Raw genomic sequence first — 19,783 nt, 5'->3', positions numbered from 1 at the left:
TGTAAACAGCCAGGTTCCCTGAGTTGATGACTGGTCTCATTGGGATCGAGGTGATTTCTGACAGAGTGTTTGTGCGCTACTGACTCCTTTCCATGTCCTTGCGCATTACGCTTCTCCATGATTTGTATCCTCTGCCTAAAAAAACGTGTTTACTTTTTGACTTAATTCCTAGTGTAAAATGGCGTATCCATCCTCCACACATTTGCCACGGTGGCGGTTACCAAGACCTCCATAACGGAGGTGAGCGGTTTGTGAAAAGGAACTGAACTCGACATTGTGGCCGGCGAAAAGACTGACATCTTGTTATAACACCTTTCCAACCTAATCACAGACAAACAGCATTTGTCTACGAGTCAGTTGATGTTGTTATAGGGTTTCTATTGTCAGAACAATAACAGTTGTGACAGAGGCCCCATCCTAATCTAAACGAAGAAGCCTTCCGCACTGCAAGACTGCGCGACAGTATTATGTCAACCACGTTTTAAAATTGTTAGCCAACGCAGTTGTTTTTGAAAATCATTGCATATACTGCGCACGCGCCCATCCACCATGGACCAGAGACATACACCAGTCTGAAAATGGTTATTCAAATAATAATTCATCCATAGAAATGAAATTATAACTAACAGTACATTTAGGTTACTATGCATATGATATGTCTGAGGGTCTCTCTGCATTTTTGAATGGAGGATACAGAGATATAGAGATGCGAGATAAAGATGATTATCGCCATTTATTTCAACAAAACCTTGGATCCAAACAACATCTAAACACAATTGTTGTCAAGAGATACAATGTAATACTGTTCTATTTAATTCTGTAGATTGACCTACACATAACAATATCATAATGGAACATGAAATGGTCATCTTTTCTTACATGTTTTCAAAGTCTAAACATTAAACCTAAAATTGATGTGGCTAAATATGCAAATAAATTGAAAACGACACTAAAGTGAAAACAAGCATTTACACTCCCCAGGTAACATTCCCATGCATTGACAGCTGATTAAAGGCTTCAATGTATCTCTTGTCTACAAATTAACGCATTGATTTACCATTGTTGATTTTAACAGGGTGTTTTAGAAAACAATTATTTGATATACTGATTCGCTATTGTCTTCGATTGTTCTTAGTACACAGTGTAATCATAATGGTCATTATATTATAATCATTATTTTGTCATTATGCTGCCATATTAGTTTATTTAGAATGGCAAGATGTACCCAAATACATAATACAAAATTCAATATTCTAATACCTAAATAGATAAAACATGTCATTGTGATCCAATCAATTTAATTCAGTTTCCCATTGATTTGTATGCTTTTGAACAGTAAATGGTTAGAAGTGCACTCTAATGCATGTCACTTTTGTTTTAACTTTACAAAGGCCTCACATTGGAGTGGTGTTTCTTCAGGTGTAACGTGAGACTGTATTTCACTATGAAACTTTTCCCACAAAGTGTACACGCAAATGGCCGTTCTCCTGTGTGTACACTCTGGTGAGTTTTCAGATGGGCTGACTGGGTGAACCTTTTCCCGCACTGGGCACAACTGAATGGTCTTTCTCCTGTGTGAATCCGCATGTGCACCTCGAGGTTCTGAGAAGTCATCAGACACTTGTGACAGAAAGGGCAAACAAAACGCTTCTCCCTGCTGTCAGCGCTCCCTTGGACCTCGCTCCATTGGGGATGGTTAGACTGTTTCTCATACATGGCAAAACTCATCATGTCGGGTCCATCAAAATTCGATGCTGTGTTCATTCCCTGTGTCAGTTGACAGTGATCGGGACTCATGCCTGAGATATTTTCGAGGTTTTGTTGGAGCTGAGAGAAAGTAATCTCTGGCTTAGCCTGTTTGTTCCACGTAGAGCACATGTCCATCTCTAATTCAATAGGCTGAGAGTCAATCATGTCGATATCCCTCCTATCGCTGTGAGTCCCTACTTGACTGTTAAAGGTGACAGCTGATACAGTGGGAACAAGCGGAGGCTCTGGGTGGACCACAAGCACATCAGATTCTGTTTTTGAGGCATAGGAGCAAACCAGCTCTGCTGTCTCCATCCCATTGCCCCCTAAGTGGCCAGAGGAACCAGGTTGATTGGGGGTTTCATGCAGTGTGTATTGAGGGCCCAAGATCACCCGTTTCCCAATACTTAATCTAGATGCAGGGCGTTTGAGATTGTGCTTCAATGTCTCTTTCCTTTGCTCACCCTGGAAGATACTGTTATCTTCATTCCTTTGCCAGTCAATCTTCCTGCTCCTGAACTGTGCTGGACTGTTCCCTTCCTTTCTTGCATTGGGGGATGTATGGGGAGCCACACTATCTCCTCCCACAGATGACACATTAACACCTGGAGGAAAATATCAAACAAAACCATTGTGTTAAAGATTAATAACTACATAGAGTAGAACTGCATGGTGGTAGCTAACTTTCTGAATGGTTTTATAGGACACATTATACCAGTAGGAGGAGGTTATGATTACCTCATTTTACCCCACTATCTGAATCTGAGAGCATAAACAACAAAATCACCCTCTCGCTCTCTCTCAAACAAAAATAAATGCAACATGCAACAATTTTGAAGATTTTACTGAGTTACAGTTCATATAAGGAAATCAGTCAAATGAAATAAATTCATTAGGCCCTGATTTATGAATTTCACGACTGGGCAGGGCGTGGGTGGGCCTGGGAGGGCATAGGCCCTCCCACTGGGGAGCCAGGCCCAGTCAATCAAAATGTGTTTTTTTTTCCCCACAAAGGGGCTTTATTACAGACAGAAATAAGCCCTCAGATGATCCCGCAGGTGAAGAAGCCAGATGTGTAACCACGCCAGCCCAGGACCTCCACGTGGTCTGCCGGTTGGACGCACTGCCAAATTCTCTAAAACGACATTGGTAGTATGGCAGAGAAACAAACGTTTCATTCTCTGGCAACAGCTCTGGTGGCATTTCATGTAGTCAGCATGCCAATTGCACACTCCCTCAAAACTTGAGACATCTGTGGTATTGTGTTGTGTGACAAAACTGCACATTTAAAGTGGCCTTTAATTGTCCCCAGCACAAGGTGCACCTGTGTAATAATCATGCTGTTTAATCAGCTTCTTGATATGCCACACCTCTCAGGTGGACGGATTATCTTGGCAAAGGAGAAATGGTCACTAACAGGGCCGTAAACAAATTTGTGCAAAAATATGAGAGAAATAAAATGAGAGTAAAGATGGCGCCGAAGAACATGGCTGACGTTTTACATTCTCCCAACCAATTGTGCAATTTTGTATTTATTTTTTTTGCATTTTGTGTAACTTGTTATTTAAAACTCATTGTGTACATAATGTTGCTACTACCGTCTCTTATGACTAAAAATAACTTCTGGACATCAGAAAAGCGAATACTCGCCACGGACTGGAAGAAACCTTTTCCTTTAACGAGTCCAACAAGAAGGATATCCTGCTTTCACTGGAACAGGCCCAGATCCACGCCTTTTGCGTGAAGAAAAGACGCCGGAAAAGGGGACGCAGATTGGGGATCCTTCTGAGAAGTGGGAGGCAAGTGAGTAAACTCCCAATGCCTTCCATTCTCCTTACTAACGTGCAATCGTTGGAAAATAAAATTGATGACCTACTATTAAGATTATCCTACCAACGGGACATTAAAAACTGTAACATCTTATGTTTCACCGAGACGTGGCTGAACGAAGAAACAGACCATATAGAGCTGGTGGGATTTTCCATACATCGGCAGAACAGAGACGCTACCTCTGGTAAGATGAGGGGTGGGGGTGTGTGTCTTTTTGTCAGTAACAGCTGGTGCGTGATGTCTAATATTAAAGAAGTCTTGAGGTATTGCTCGCCTGAGGTAGAGTACCTTATGATAAGTTGTAGAACACACTATCTAAAAAGAGAGTTCTCCTCTATATTATTCGTAGCCGTCTATTTACCACCACAAAGCAAAACTGGCACTAAGACCGCTCTCAACCAACTCTATAAGGCCATAAACAAACAAGAAAATGCTCATCCAGAGGCGGCACTCCTAGTGGCCGGGGACTTTAATGCAGGGGAACTTAAAACTGTTTTACCTCATTTCTACCAACATGTTAAATGTGCAACCAGGGGGGAAAAAATCCTAGACCACCTCTACTCCACACACAGAGATGCATACAAAGCTCTCCCCTGCCCTCCATTTGGCAAATCTGACCACAATTCTGTCCTCCTGATTCCTGCACTCAAGCAAAAACTAAAGCAGGAAGTACCAGTGACTCACTCAATATGGAAGTGGTCAGATGACGCGGACGCTACACTCCAGGACTGTTTTCCTAGCACAGACTGGAACATGTTCCGGGATTCTTCCAATGGCATTGAGGAGTACACCACATCAGTCATCAGCTTCATCAATAAGTGCATCGATGACGTCGTCCCCACAGTGACTGTACGTACATATCCCAACCAGAAGCCATGGATTACAGGCAACATTCGCATCGAGCTAAAGGCTATAGCTGCCACTTTCAAAGAGCGGGAGACCAATCCGGACGCTTATAAGAAATCCCGCTATGCCCTCAGACGAACCATCAAACAAGCAAAGCGTCAATACAGGATTAAGATTGAATCCTACTACACCGCCTCTGACGCTCGTCGGAAGCAGGCACGAGAGCACCAGCTGTTCTGGATGACTGTGTGATAACACTCTCGGTAGCCGATGTGAACAAAACCTTTAGAACAGGTCAACATTCACAAAGCCGGTGGGCCAGACAGATTACTAGGACGTGTACTCAAAACTGACATTTTCAACCTCTCCTTGACCGAGTCTGTAATACCTACATGTTTCAAGCAGACCAGCATAGTTCCTGTGCCCAAGGAAGCAAAGGTAACCTGCCTAAATGACTACTGCCCCATGGCACACTTAACCAGCATGGCTAACACAGCATTCTGCAGCGATACGCCACCCATCTGGTTTGCACTTAGTGGGCCTTGCATTTATTTTTCAACAGGACAATGACCCAGCACACCTCCAAGCTGTGTAAGGGCTATTTGACCAAATAGAGTGATGGAGGGCTGCATCAGATGATCTGGCCTCCACAATCACCTGACCTCAACCCAATTGAGATGGTTTGGTATGAGTTGGACCGCAGGGTGAAGGAAAAGCAGCCATCAAGTGCTCAGCATATGAGGGAACTCCTTCAAGACTGTTGGAAAAGCATTCCAGGTGAAGCTGGTTGAGAGAATGCCAAGATTGTGCAAAACTGCCATCAAGGCAAAGGGTGGCTACTTTGAAGAATCTAAAATGTTAAATATATTTTGATTTGTTTAACACTTTTGGTTACTACATGATTCCATTTGTATTATTTCATAGTTGTGATGTCTTCAGTATTAGTCTACAATTAGAAAAAAATAAAAATAAAGAAAAACCCTTGAATGAGTAGGTGTGTCCAAACTTTTGACTGGTAGTGGTACTGGTACTGGTACTGTCTGTCTGTCTGTCTGTCTGTCTGTCTGTCTGTCTGTCTGTCTGTCTGTCTGTACATACGTATATATATAACCACAGAGTTTCTAAACCCAACATCACAAGGCTTTCCAGGAATGTTTGTGAAACAGACCAAGCAGACTAGGTCGGGGTTTAAGAAGTCAATGAGAGAAGTGAAAAATTATAGCTTAGCTGTTAATTTTCTCAAAATCTAAAGGCACAACCTAGATTCGAGCCAATGTCTTAAGTAGTTGAACATGTTATTTCTCCAACCTCGGGACAGTGACAAACTGACGTTTTCATTTTTGTCAAAAACAACTTAATATCGAAGGAGTGCCTTTGATTTGACCGCCTGCACTCACACAGCTCAGATGACCGTTAGACCAGATTAGGGACGTGACAAATGGACAATTTTTCTTAACATTTAAATTGCTATTGCCCCCCCCCCCGCGGTTATTTCTACCACGACCCTTTACAGACATAGAACACAGTAGAGTAAAATGTTGATAATTGATAGGTTTTCAGACAATTAAAAAGTTGATGTCGCACCCCTACGGAAATCTAACAAGTATCATAAAAAAAAACATAAAAATCTGTCAGTTGAAGCTAGAGATTTGTTTGCATGGGCTGCGTCTCAATCCACCGCATCAGCCGATGTCGCCCTTCCACGTCTGCGGTGAAAGGTGGCAGAGCTAGAGTGGTGTTCATCAGACCATGAGACATCCCGAAAATCGGTCTTCTCATGAAAACGTCTGTAGTGTCCGAACGGTTTAGCCTTTCAAACTATTATGGAAAAGAGGAGACTCTCACGAACACGATTTACAACCCCCACAAGTGCCAAGGGACTTTTGAAGTCGGTACAGCCGATCGGCCAACTTCTGACTGTAGCGTCCGAACAGTTTGGGCAACACACTGACCCCTCTACGGAAAGGTGAGTCTCTCACAAACATGTCAGTCGTTTTGCTCTAAGACGCCAACAAGCCTCACAAGACTAGTCTGAAGGTAGCAGGGTACCAGTAAAAAAATATATATGGAAGTACAGTGCATTCGGAAAGTATTCAGACCCTGTGACGTTTTACATATGTTGTTACATATTTTAATTAATCCATTTTAGAATTAGACTATCTATCTTCACACAATCCCGCATAATGACAAAGCAAAGAGGTTAAGATTTTTTTCAAATGTATTAAATATCAAACTTAGCTCATCCTGTTTCCATTGATCATCCTTGAAATGTTTCTAAACTTGATTGGTAATTCAATTAATTGGACTTGATTTGGAAAGGCACACACCTGCCTATATAACGTCCCACAGTTGACAGTGCATGTTAAAGCAAAAACCAAGACATGAGGTCAAAGGAATTGTCCGTAGAACTCTGAGACCGGATTGTGTCAAGGTACAGATCTGGGGAAGGGTACCAAAAAATGTCTGCAGCATTGAAGTTCCCCAGGAACACAGTGGCCTCCTCCATTCTTACATGGAAGACGTTTGGAACCACCAAGACTCTTCCTAGAGCTGGCTGCCCAGCCAAACTGAGCAATCTGGGGAGAAGAGCCTTGGTCAGAGAGGTGACCAAAAACCCGATGGTCACTCTGACAGAGCTTCAGAGTTCCTCTGTGGAGATGGGAGAACCTTCCAGAAGGACAACCATCTCTGCAGCACTCCACCAATCAGGCCTTTATGGTAACCAGATGGAAGCCTCTTCTCAGTAAAAGGCAAACGACAGCCGGCATGGAGTTTGCCAAAAGCCACCTAATGGACTCTTAGACCACGAGAAACAAGATTCTCTGGTCTGATGAAACCTTTGACCTGAATGCCAAGCGTCACGTCTGGAGGAAACCTGGCACCATCCCTACGGTGAAGCATAGTGGTGGCAGCATCATGCTGTGAGAATGTTTTTCAGCAGCAGGGATTGTGAGACTAGTCAGGATCAAGTGAAAGCTGAACGGAGCAAAGTACAGAGAGATCCTTGATGAAAACCTGCTCCAGAGCGCTCAGGGCCTCTGGGGGCAAAGGTTGACCTTCCAACAGGATGACGACCCTAAGCACACAGCCAAGACAATGCTGGAATGGATTCGGAACAAGACTCAATGTCCTTGAGTGGCCCAGCCAGAGCCCGGACTTGAACCTGATCGAACATCTCTGGAGAGACCTGAAAATAGCTGTGCAGTGGCGCTCCCCATCCAACCTGACAGAGCTTGAAGGGATCTGCAGAGAAGAATGGGAGAAACTCCCCAAATACAGGTGTGCCAAGGTTGTAGCGTCATACCCAAGAAGACTCAAGGCTGTAATAGCTGCCAAAGGTGCTTCAACAAAGTACTGAGTAAAGGGTCTGAATACTTATATAAATGTGTATATCAGTTTTTTGTATTTTATACATTTGCAAAAAAATAAAAGGTTTTTACTTTGCCATTGTGGGGTATTGTGTGTAGATTGTTGAGGGAAAAAACGATTTAATCAATTTTAGAATAAGGCTGTAACGTAAATACATAGTTTCCTGATATTTCTTATATATCATAGTTTCCTTACCCTTCAGAACAAACATTCTTCAGATTTTTTTTTTACTATCTTTTTATCCATGTATGAAGCTGTTATTAAATGTGTTTCTATGGGCTAATAGCAGTAAGGGCAAATTCAATGTTTCATCCAATACATTTTTTAAGATATATATTTTTTTATACATAAAATGATAAATCAAATAGCTAACTGATCCTTGGTATGACCATCTTAAAACAATTCCATGTGTTAGCCTCTTCCTCTCTGGTTTTATTAAAATGATTTCCTAGGCTTTTATAGCCATATAGTCTAGTTTGGCAATAACACGGAAAATAATGTTTTGTGATAACTGCACTGGGATTTTAATTATGTTTGAGATAAAAATGTTTTTTTGGTTAGGGATTTTTTTTTTACCTTAAGGATTCCAACTCTGAAATGTTGAAGTGAAGAAAATGTATAGTCAAGGAGGAGAATAATTATTCTGTCAAGGATTGTTTTTTTCCAGAAATAGAGGCATACTAAGACAAAATAAATGCGACACCGTGTGTAAATGATAACACATTAGCGCAGGAAATGAAGAAATGTATTAAAATGCTGGAAGTGAATGTTAGAATTAAACAATTAACTATGCAAATGAGTAAAGTAGTATTCATTAAGGAAATGCCTGTCTCTAATAAGCACCTGTTGTGTTCAGTGATTTAAAAGGTTAATCTACCCCCAGAAATAAAAATCATGAAACTCCTCTGTCAATTTGATGAAAGCCTATAAAAAAGCCTAAGTACAAATTTTCCCCCATGATTTAACTTCTAAGTGGTCTGCTTGTGAAAATCAGGAAATTGTGTGCACTTGATACTTACATCCGACTTTTGCCCTAAGGATACGAAGATCGCATTGAAAAGACGGGTCTATACTCACAAAAGTCGCTTTGTGGTCTGAATATGTTCAGATCTGTCTGACCTCTTCAGAAGGTGGTCAGGGATGTATTGTGTGCGGATTTCCCCTCAGTCTAGACGCAATCAGGCTACCGAAAGCGCATACAGTGGGAGACGTCAACAGCACAAGTCTCCAGAAGATGTGTTCTGGGACAGAGGGGCACCTTTTCATTATAATGTTGGAGGAAATACGTTCCTAGCGTGTGAGGAACATGCTTGCTGGTCTCATAATTTCTAGCCAGCTAGCTAATATTTAGAATATATATATTGTTGGGGAGGGTAGAGTTATGCTCACCTGTTTGCAATTCCTTTGGCGTTGCTTGCTCGCTACATAGGTCAGCTGGCTAGTTAGCTACAATAGTTAGCTACTGCCATCAGTTGTTGTGTTATCATATTTGACCTATTCCACCGTTTGTAGAATGCATTGTGGCATTTTAATATAGCATGGGAATAGGGAATCCAGACACACTGTGGACACATTTAAATGTAGGTGTAGATGCATGACGCGTTTGGAATTCTATGAACAGAACTCTATGATCAAAATACTAAAGCTGCATGAACTGTCAAGTCCATGTTGTGTTACTACCATGTTGTTGTCATGTTGTATTGCTGCCATGCTATGTTGTCAGCTCTTTATGTAGTGTTGTGTTGTCTCTCTTGTCATGATGTGTGCTTTGTCCTATATCTTTTATATTTTTTATTTTTAATCCCAGTAAGAGGCCTTTCGCCTATTGGTAGGCCGTCATTGTAAATAAGAATTTGTTATTAACTGACTTGCCAAGTTAAAAAAAGGTTAAATAAAAATAAATTAATAGACAGGGCGGGAAAGCAACGCTGCTCTCACTCTGGGCAGATATGCCGTTATAGCTCAGTTGCAAAGACTAACTGCAAGTTGAACTCTGTGTGATGGAGTCCTAAATAGATAGTGCAGTTTGTTTAGGTCGTTTTACAGCTAGCTAGCTACTTCACATGCTGAAATTGACTTTGGTATTATTGTGTGTAGCTATGTTTTCTAGCTAAATACCTAGCCTGGGAGAGAGAGAACATTGCATTGTGGGTTTGTAGTAGACTTGAGCTGCAACAGATTTCACAAAATATGTTCACATTTCTACCAATCTTGTTATTACAACAAAATGAAACATTTGTTCACAAAAAAACATTTTCACATATTAGTGTTATTTAATTAACAATGTTACCTAATATGAATTAGTGGTTTGAAGTGGATTATCCCTTTAAACAAATAAATGCCAGGGCTATTAATTGAAGTTTTACAGCATCTTCATACTGTACTGTCTTTGCTATAACTAACGAATCTGGGAAACCCAAAACTAAACTCTTGCGTAATTGCATCAGATGCCAGTTACTTTAAGTGTGTCTGTCTTCGAGAGATTAACTGATCAATATACCTTCTTCATCATTCTAGAACAACACCACAGATCTGCACTCTATTTACCTTCCTCATGTGTGTCACTGTCCTCGGAGTCCTCATCTTTGATAAGTACCACATCGGGTAACTGCAACAAATCATAATTTGAATGCAAACAAAAATTAACATAATGTACAATTCTGTATTATTGTTCAATTAGAATTTAGTGGATAAACAATACACACTGGGGATATAGCTAGCTTCTGAAAGACTTCAATATGGAAACTTACCTCCTCTTCTTCTTCTTCTTCTACAAAGTAGCAATCTCCAGACGTTATTGTTATCCCATTACTTTTATGACATGTGTCCTCCTGCTGCGACAGTTTTGGATGAAGACCTTCACCTAATAGGACGGGTTCAGTAACAACAGCTTGAGTTCCAGCTTTTCCATCGATTCCTCGCGCAATTATAGACTCAATCAAATGCAGTTTCTTCTTGAGGTCCTCGTTTTCCTTGTAGCTTCTTGATATTTCTAATTGCAAAATCGCATAACCTTCATCCACGACTTCACATATGTCCGCCACCGCTGCATTGGTCAACGCCCCCATGATGGACGCTAACTGCTCGTGTAAAGCCTTGGAATTCCACATGGGTCCGGGTATTCTGCTCATTTTCAGGGCTAGTCTGTAGTTACAGTTAATCGTTTATTGATACTTGAAAATATATTATAATATTTGGGTGGTACTAAGGATTTGGAAATACCGATGTGTGAAGAGTTCGTCCATCGGGAGAATAGCTTGCTAGCTGGCTAAGCTACAAACAATAGGAAAGGGGCGAAGAAGAGATACTTCCTGTACCCCACACTCAGTTTTCAAAATAAAAGTTTTAAACAGCAGCCTTGGTGCCTAATAATCGGCACACTGTTCCCAGTTATTGACCACCTTACTATTTTGTTCAATTACAAGATATATCCGTTTATTTTTTTCAACAAAAACCCTACACCAACCTCATCTCCGAAGTGTTTACTGGATAATTGAAAGAAATTAATTTGCTGGTCAATCTATAATTGCTTAACCCCGTGCGCCCTCATGTGGACTCGTAAAAATAGTTATTCAACAACACATTTACAACAGTCTAATAACAAAATATACATTAGTATAAATAATTTACATATAATCAAACTTATCTGCATTGACAAACAATGAAAACACTGTGTTGTAGTTTGTGTTGCAGAGATGTACTTGGAAATATAAGGGAAGAAATACACAAGATGGGTTGAATAAATATACAACAAACAAACATAGTTGCCCACACTTCGGTTTTGTTGGTAACCAACCAACCACTATATACTGCATGTGCACAGTATTCCGGGTAGTAGCTCATATCCCGCTTAAGGTCGCATTCGGGATAAGCCATTTACATGCACCGTTGATATCCCCCTCATGAGTATCCATGAATAATCAGAATATTCCTCAATTAAGTAAATTGGTTAAATGGAATAGTAACTGAAATATTGACACTAACACTAAACCTAGAACCGCTCACATGCAGCGTAACACTGTTATGCAAGCAGACAGTATTTCAACCACAAAATATGCACCCATATGTGTTTAGCCATTTTCTCAGAATTTGATTTCCTTAAAACTGGTCAAGCTGATAACATTTGGACGTTTTGGACCAATCATTCCACTGTTTAGGAGTTATTGCGTTTTCTCCCCGGTCCCCAAACAAAACAGACAACTTTACCATTAGATTACCAATGCATTCATTCTATCGATGTAAGACATTATTCTGGTGAGCACTACTTTATTTAGTCTTCTGGAGCAACAAGTTACAACAGAAGAGAAGCTGCACGTATCAAGCTATAGTTGACAAACAAATGGCCTACGAAATGTCTGAAATTATAATATGGCCTACCAAATGTCTGAAATTATAATATGGCCTACCAAATGTCTGAAATTATAATATGGCCTACCAAATGTCTGAAATTATAACATGGCCTATCAAATGTCTGAAATTATAACATGGCCTACCAAATGTCTGAAATTATAAGGAGAAACTTGTCTAAATTAGGAGTGAAAGTAGCCAGTAGTAAATTAATTATAGTAGGCAAAATTATTGTATTGGTCACATACACATGGTTAGCAGATGTTAATGCGAGTGTAGCCAAATGCTTGTGCTTCCAGTTCCGACTGTGCAGTAATATCTAACAAGTAATCTTAACAATTTCACAACAACTACCTTACAAGTGTAAAGGAATGAATAAGAATATGTACATATAAATATATGGATGAGCGATGGCCGAACGGCATAGGCAAGATGCAGTAGATCGTATAGAGTACAGTATATACATACGAGATGAGTAATGTAGGGTATGTAAATATTATATGAAGTGGCATTGGTTAAAGTGACTCGTGATACATTTATTATATCCAATTTTTTATTATTAAAGTGGCTAGAGATTTGAGTCAGTATGTTGGCAGCAGCCACTCAATGTTAGTGATGGCTGTTTAACAGTCTGATGGTTTTGAGATAGAAGCTGTTTTTCAGTCTCTATGTAGATAATCCCATCTGGGTTCGACATGCCACAGTATTCCGTTTTAGATCAGTGTATCCCAGGCATCATATCCGGGTTTCTCATAACCGGGATACAAGCTTTTTCGGGTTATTGTAAACGGAATATGATGTTTATATACATCAACTCAAAAACAGAATACTTGAGTACCCCAAATAATAACAGGATATTGATGTGCATGTAAACGTTGTCAATGATTTATATATACACTAGATTACTAAATGGGGGCGCTGTGTTGAAGCCAAAGTGCCTCCATCTTGGCACTCCTCCACCGTTGTAAAATATTTTGGAAGGTATAGAAATTAATTTATTAAGGTCTACATTTGTTTTTGCCACATATATTATATTACAGACACCTTAATGCGTACTTTTAAACTATATTATGTGCTCTAAACACAAAAAAATATAAAACAATTTTCCTTCAATTATAATTTGTAAAGATTACTAATGTTACTGTCCACACTACAACAACAAAAATACTTAAATACATGTAATTTTGTCCTTGAAACATTTAATTGGAATACTGTAGAATTCCATTCATTCCTATGGAGGACAGCTCCTACTGGGGAGTACCAATATGACCGACCGGTGCATTCAAAGCCTCCCAATGTCCAGTACATAGTAGGCACAATCCGGGGTTTATGTACACTACCATTCAAACGTTTGGGGTCACTTAGAAATGTCCTTATTTTTTAAAGAAAATCTCGTTTTTTGTCCATTAAATAACATGAAGTTGATCAGAAATACAGTGTAGACATTGTTAATGTTGTAAATGACTATTGTAGCTGAAAACGGATGATTTTTAATGGAATATCTACGTAGGCGTACAGAGGCCCATTATCAGCAACCATCACTCCTGTGTTTCAATGGCACGTTGTGTAATCCAAGTGTGAAACTTTTGAATGGTAGTGTACATCAATGAGTGGAACCCCTGCAAGAGGCTTTATATACATCATTGAGTGGAACCCCTGCAATAGGCTTTATATACATAATTGAGTGGAACCCCTGCAAGAGGCTTTATATACATCATTGAGTGGAACCCCTGCAATAGGCTTTATATACATAATTGAGTGGAACCCCTGCAAGAGGCTTTATATACATAATTGACTGGAACCCCTGCAAGAGGCTTTATATACATCATTGAGTGGAACCCCTGCAAGAGGCTTTATATACATCATTGAGTGGAACCCCTGCAAGAGGCTTTATACACATCATTGAGTGGAACCCCTGCAAGAGGCTTTATATACATCATTGAGTGGAACCCCTGCAAGAGGCTTTATACACATCATTGAGTGGAACCCCTGCAAGAGGCAAGAACCAGACAACCACATGTATGCTCTCTTTATTATTTACTTGTCAAATGAAGTCTGAATTTACAAAACTGATATTCATGAATATTATAAATATTTCAACATACAAGTTCTCATCAATTACCAAATGGTGAGCTAGAATTGACTTATTCCTGACTGTTTTTGGATTGCATATGAAGAATGGGGAAAAAACGCTGTCCTGACTCATTTATTTCAGACATATTGTAGAAGTTATTCACTTTTAATGTTAACACTGCCAAACCCATATAGCAACTATTGACATTCACATGCTAATTACACTGAACATACCAAACTTTAGGAACACATTCTTAATATTAAGTTCCATCCCCCTTTTGCCCTCAGAACAGCCTCAATTCATCAGGGAATGGACTCTACAAAATGTCGAAAGCGTTCCACAGGGATGCTGGCCCATGTTGACTCCAATGCTTCCCACAGTTGCATCAAGTTGTCTGGATGTCCTTTGGGTTGTGGATTATTCTTGATACACACAGGAAACTATTTAGCGTGAAAAACCCAGCAGCATTGCAGTTCTTGACACAAACCGGTGCGCCTGGAATCTACTACCATACCCCATTCAAAGGCACTTAAACATTTTGTCTTGCCCATTCACCTTCTGAACGGCACATATACACAATTCAAGTCTCAATTGTCCCAAGGCTTAAAAATCCTTCTTTAACCTGTCTCCTCCCCTTAATCTACACTGATTGAAGTGGATTTAACAAGTGACATCAATAAGGGATCATAGCTTTCACCTGGATTCACCTGGTCAGTCTGTCATGGTATCACGTTTTAGGCATGACCCAGATGCAGACAGTGTCGAATTAACAACAGTTTATTAATAGAACAGGGGGCAGGAAAAACACAGGTCAAGGGCATGCAGACGTCGGTAATCCAGATCAGAGTCTAAAAGGTACAGAACAGCAGGCAGTCTCAGGGTCAGGGCAGACATAGGTCAATAATCCAGTGTGATGTGACCAGGTACCGAATGGCCTTCAGGCTCAGGGTCAGGGCAGGCAGAATGGTCAAAACCGGGAAAACTAGAAAACAGGAACTGTAAACAGACAGGAGCAAGGGTAAAAACGCTGGTTGGCTTGACGAACAAAACTAACTGGCAACAGACAAACAGAGAACACAGGTATAAATACACTGGGGATAATGGGGAAGATGGACGACACCTGGAGGGGGTGGAGACAAGCACACAGACAGGTGAAACAGATCAGGGTGTGACACATGGAAAGAGAAATGTTTTTAATGCTTTGTATCCTTAGTGTATATGGCTCCCACTTTAAACAAACTACAATCTATAAAATATGGCATACATAGTCTTGATAAGAACACCATAGATGCTTCACATCTATAAGCTAATATCATATTCCTACTGCATAAGGAAGGGTCTTTCTATAAACTAGGGTACCAGGGCGGATTTCCTACACTGGACAACTTGTTACAGCTGTTGATAATCTATTGATAATAATCAGCCATTTTTTTTTATAGAATATTGCCCAAAACCCAACTCTATTCTTATTAATTATTATGGATATAATGACAACAAATGACATAGTCTAGTGGGCTTATTCACAACATGATCTGGTAATGAAATAACATAAATACATTTTGTTTTCCATGTTACTCCTTCAATTTTAAACAATACAAGGGGCTTTAAGTTAGCTAGCTACGTTTGCGACATGGCCAAAATATATCACGATATGTATGATGGTATTTGATGCTATTTTCTGTTTATGAATAATAACGGTTCTAAATGTGCTTTATGAGTAGTGTGTAACCCCAGGGTGGCAACACATATATTCTAAGTGATTTCAATGGGTCTTTCTCCTTTCTCATCGTTTTATACTGTTCAATTCAACTTCAACCAATAATAATTTCCTGCATTTTAATAAATGTATGCATTTCCTGCACTCATTTGAGATCATTTCAACACTGCCATGTAGGGCTGCACGATATTAGGAAAAAAACGAGGCATTTTCTTTTTACCACATGTTGCAATTGCGATTTGACATCAAAACACTTGGGTGAACTGTTGGAATCATGGAAAAAAATGTTTATTCTAGTTCTATAGATAGAATATAAATTATAGTGGGCACTTTGAATACAGTACTGTTTGATATAACAACGAATGAAAATGCCAGGGAAAAGTTATTGTGACAAGGTAGGTCAGTGTTTCCTAGGGGACCCTTTTATCTTTGGCTACATTAAATGTTTCTTCATGTAGCCAACATATTCATGCTTCGCCTATTCCTCTTTGATTTAGACGATACTGTTTGTTGCACAGACAACATGCTGATTTAGGCCTCCGCCAGTACTGGTATCAGGCTGTATAGCTAGCTACGTTTGCTCTGACTCAGTACATTTACTAGCTAGCTAGCTAGCCAGCTAACTAGTGATTAGCATTAGTGGCTAAAACTTGCTAAGAAAAGACAAACTATCTGTTTGCAGATGTAAAAAACACAAACTAATAGTGTAATTATGGAACGCTTGCGGATTTACATTCAGAAGCACAGTTATCAACATTGTTGGATGTGCTGCATTGACCATGCCGACTGAACACAAGTGTCTCTTGGTCAAGCAACAACAAATGCGCTCCTTGAGTGACAGGGGGCGGGGCTAGGTCGGTGTGGAAAGCGGGATGGAGAGAGAGAGAGAGAGGGATGACTCAAGTAGCGGAGTAAACTATAAAAATGGACGTTACACACGGCATATCACATTTAACAAACCAAACATTCAAAAACCTTTATTGAAGGTAAAGTAAAAACCAAACAGGTCCGTGCATCAATACCGGTATATAGTAAAATACGGTATACCACCCAGGCCTACTTGCAGTAGTATACTTGGCTTTCCATACAAATCCTTCCAATCAAAAAGGAACTGGGTTTTTGGTTACTTTCTCATTATAAAAACAGTGATGGTGAGATTAATGCTACAGCTATTCATGCCTTTATTACGTGTCCCTGCGTCAGCCACACAGGCGACAGAAAAATAGCCATGCATGCATCCAATCTGTCCACATTATTCTCACATATTTCAAAATGTACATTTGAATATCAAATTAGCCATTTTAAGAATAAATACATTTTCTTAAAATGGTAAAGACCCATAAATGGTGGCCTTATATGTGACACTACTTGCCCTATTTGAGGGCTTTCCTCAAGACAACCAATGTCATGTGCAAAATGTGACGTGCAACCGCCATACCTGGCGTAGAGCGTTTTCTGTCACATATGGGTAAGCTTAGCCAATAACACATGGTCTCAGTAAACATGTAATAAATAAACGAGTACATAAACTTGCCTGCTGACGTTATTATAACAGGTGAGTTTCCTGGAGAACATGTTTTCTCAAGACAGTTTCCGTTCTGGCCTGACATGAGTTCAGCAACCACACTAATAACATTTTACTTTTATGTATAATTATGACCCTTTATAAAGCACAGCTTTTTTGAGAATTGACAGAGATATATGTCACATTTGGCAATGCACTTTAGTGCTAATGAGGACGTTATGTATGCTATATAAAGCCTTTTTTAAGTTGTGGTTCATTTAAAGTGGGACCATTATAGTAACAACTTATATGGAATGACTGTTCCTTTTTCAAAATAGTCATTCTATAGGTAATTGTGTCATCAAATAGCTTTGTTTCATTGAGTTAAATATTCTCAATTGTACCATTTCAAAGGCAATTGAAGAAAAGTTTAAATCGGCATCACAATGTTAGTCCATGTTTCTCACTGCCATCATTCAGAGTTCATCAATACAAAATATCCTAAACTAGGTCCTCAGAGCTCTTGTTCCTCAGCTCGGATTGGTGGCCGCTACCCTCTCCACTTCTGTTCCACTCCCTCGGCCTTGTCGTCATGGTGGAGGAGCTCATTCTGGATGGCCCTTCTTCACAGTAATCCACTTTGACAGTTGACACCTCAGTACCTTAGGGAAGAGATTGACAGAAATAGGGATATCAACAAACATAGCGATAAACCCGTGTCTGTCCTTGACGCGGGGGGGGGGGGGCAGATTATTACTTTGTACGGGGGAGATGTGCCTGGCAAGAGGGTGGGTGTACATATTGCCCTACACAGGAACACATTATGTAGATTATAAAGCTTTTTCCTACAGTATGTCTCAAAAACATTTAGAATGGGGTTGTAGCTCCACCAATTTACAACTATTGTCTGGGTGATGCAGATGAACCACAAATCATTGTCAACGTTGATGTGAAGAGCAATACTGCCAGTAATGTTGGAGAGATTATGTAAACTTCATTTTTTGTGTTATAATTTTAGAAGTGTGATTCAAGATTACTTTACCACTTGACATAGCATCCCAATGCACCATATTTCAGCCTGCACAAACCATTTCGGGTTGGAAAGGAGTTGGTTAAGAATTATTTATGCACACACAATGGCGTCCGTGGTAACCAATCAGGAAATGTCACAGTCATTCCGCCTATTCAAGGGCTGCCGACAGGGGTGGTTGCCCTATTTTGCCTGCTCTTTTCGCTATAGCCATGGAACCCCTTGCTACTCTCATTCATGCATGTGCCAATATAGCTCCGGTTAAAATAAAAGACACGCAGTACAGAATTTCCCTATATGCAGACGATGTTCTTTTGTTTTTATCTAAGCCTAAAACTTCTATTCCCCCTTAACTTGATAAATACATTCGGCTCCTTCTCTGGCTACAAGATAAACTGGCAAAAAAGCGAATTGATGCTGATATCACGGCTTGTGGATATGCAATTTTTGCAATCTAGAACAGTGATGGCAAGTTCACAAGCAGTGATGGCAAGTTCACAAGCCTTGGCATTGTAGTGACAAGAGAACTTGATCAGCTATTGAAAGCAAATTGGGACATGAACATTTATCAGCTTAAACAAAATATAGATTTTTGGAAAATCTCCTTGGTTAGTCGTATAAACGCTATTAAAATGGTTGTCCTTACCCAGGTTTCTTTACCTCTTCCAATGTCTACCCAATTTCATACCACAAAGTTATTTTAAGAAACTGGATTCAATAGTAACTCCATTTTTATGGGATAACAAGGCAGACAGAATGTCAAAGAAGCATTTATGCAAGTACAAGATAGAGGGGGGCTTTTGCCTTCCTCACTTCAAACTGTATTATTGGGCTGCTAATCTGAACATTGTGTCGATCAGGAGGTAAAGTTTACCTGGGATGCGACAGAATGATATGCCTTCATGGCTTTTGATTGAGCAGGCCTCCTGTCAACGTTCTTCACTCCCTGCACTTGTTAATAGTCCAGCATATGTGAAAAAAGCCACTTATGACTCTAATCCAGTCATTTGTCATACTCTTAGGATCTGGAAAAAGATGAGGTATTTTCTTCACATACCCACTGTATACATTGACAGCCCGATTTGCCTGAATCATGCCTTCCACCCTGCATTGGATGATATGGTGTTTTCACAGTGGAGGGAGAAGGGGCTCACAACAATTGGTAACTTATACATGGATGGTCAGTTAGCTTCATTTCAACTATTAAAGGAAAGGTTTAACATGCCAACAACACATTTATTCCGATACCTCCAAATCAGGATTTTCTTAAGGACACATATCCCACAGTATGGCATGAAGCCAAATAGTCCTACATTA

At 40.0% G+C, this 19,783-nt stretch overlaps 1 protein-coding gene across 1 annotated transcript; it reads right to left on the bottom strand.

Moving 5' to 3' along the window:
• Positions 1 to 714: 714 nt before the first annotated feature.
• On the bottom strand, positions 715 to 11,107 carry LOC110529945 (uncharacterized). The gene is made up of 3 exons (XM_021612630.3): positions 10,545 to 11,107; positions 10,342 to 10,402; positions 715 to 2,354 (listed from the first exon to the last, which is right to left on the bottom strand). The coding sequence occupies exons 1-3, from the start codon at positions 10,923 to 10,925 to the stop codon at positions 1,384 to 1,386; spliced, it is 1,413 nt and encodes a 470-aa protein (XP_021468305.3). The 5' UTR covers positions 10,926 to 11,107; the 3' UTR covers positions 715 to 1,383.
• Between the last annotated feature and the right edge of the window lie 8,676 nt (positions 11,108 to 19,783).

The sequence above is a fragment of the Oncorhynchus mykiss genome, chromosome 8 (genome assembly GCF_057628025.1).
Source record: "Oncorhynchus mykiss isolate SJ-2025 chromosome 8, ASM5762802v1, whole genome shotgun sequence".
Classification (NCBI taxonomy): domain Eukaryota; kingdom Metazoa; phylum Chordata; class Actinopteri; order Salmoniformes; family Salmonidae; genus Oncorhynchus; species Oncorhynchus mykiss.
Note: the sequence above shows the minus strand (reverse complement) of the source record. Positions and strands in the feature narration are given on the sequence as shown.

Excerpts from the sequence above, each read along its gene's own strand:
- LOC110529945 (XM_021612630.3), bottom strand. The coding sequence starts at position 10,925 with ATGAGCAGAATACCCGGACCCATGTGGAATTCCAAGGCTTTACACGAG. Across the intron at positions 10,403-10,544 it reads AAGAAGAAGAAGAAGAGGAG|TTACCCGATGTGGTACTTAT; the intron begins GTAAGTTTCCAT and ends GATTTGTTGCAG. Across the intron at positions 2,355-10,341 it reads CAGTGACACACATGAGGAAG|GTGTTAATGTGTCATCTGTG; the intron begins GTAAATAGAGTG and ends ATTTTCCTCCAG.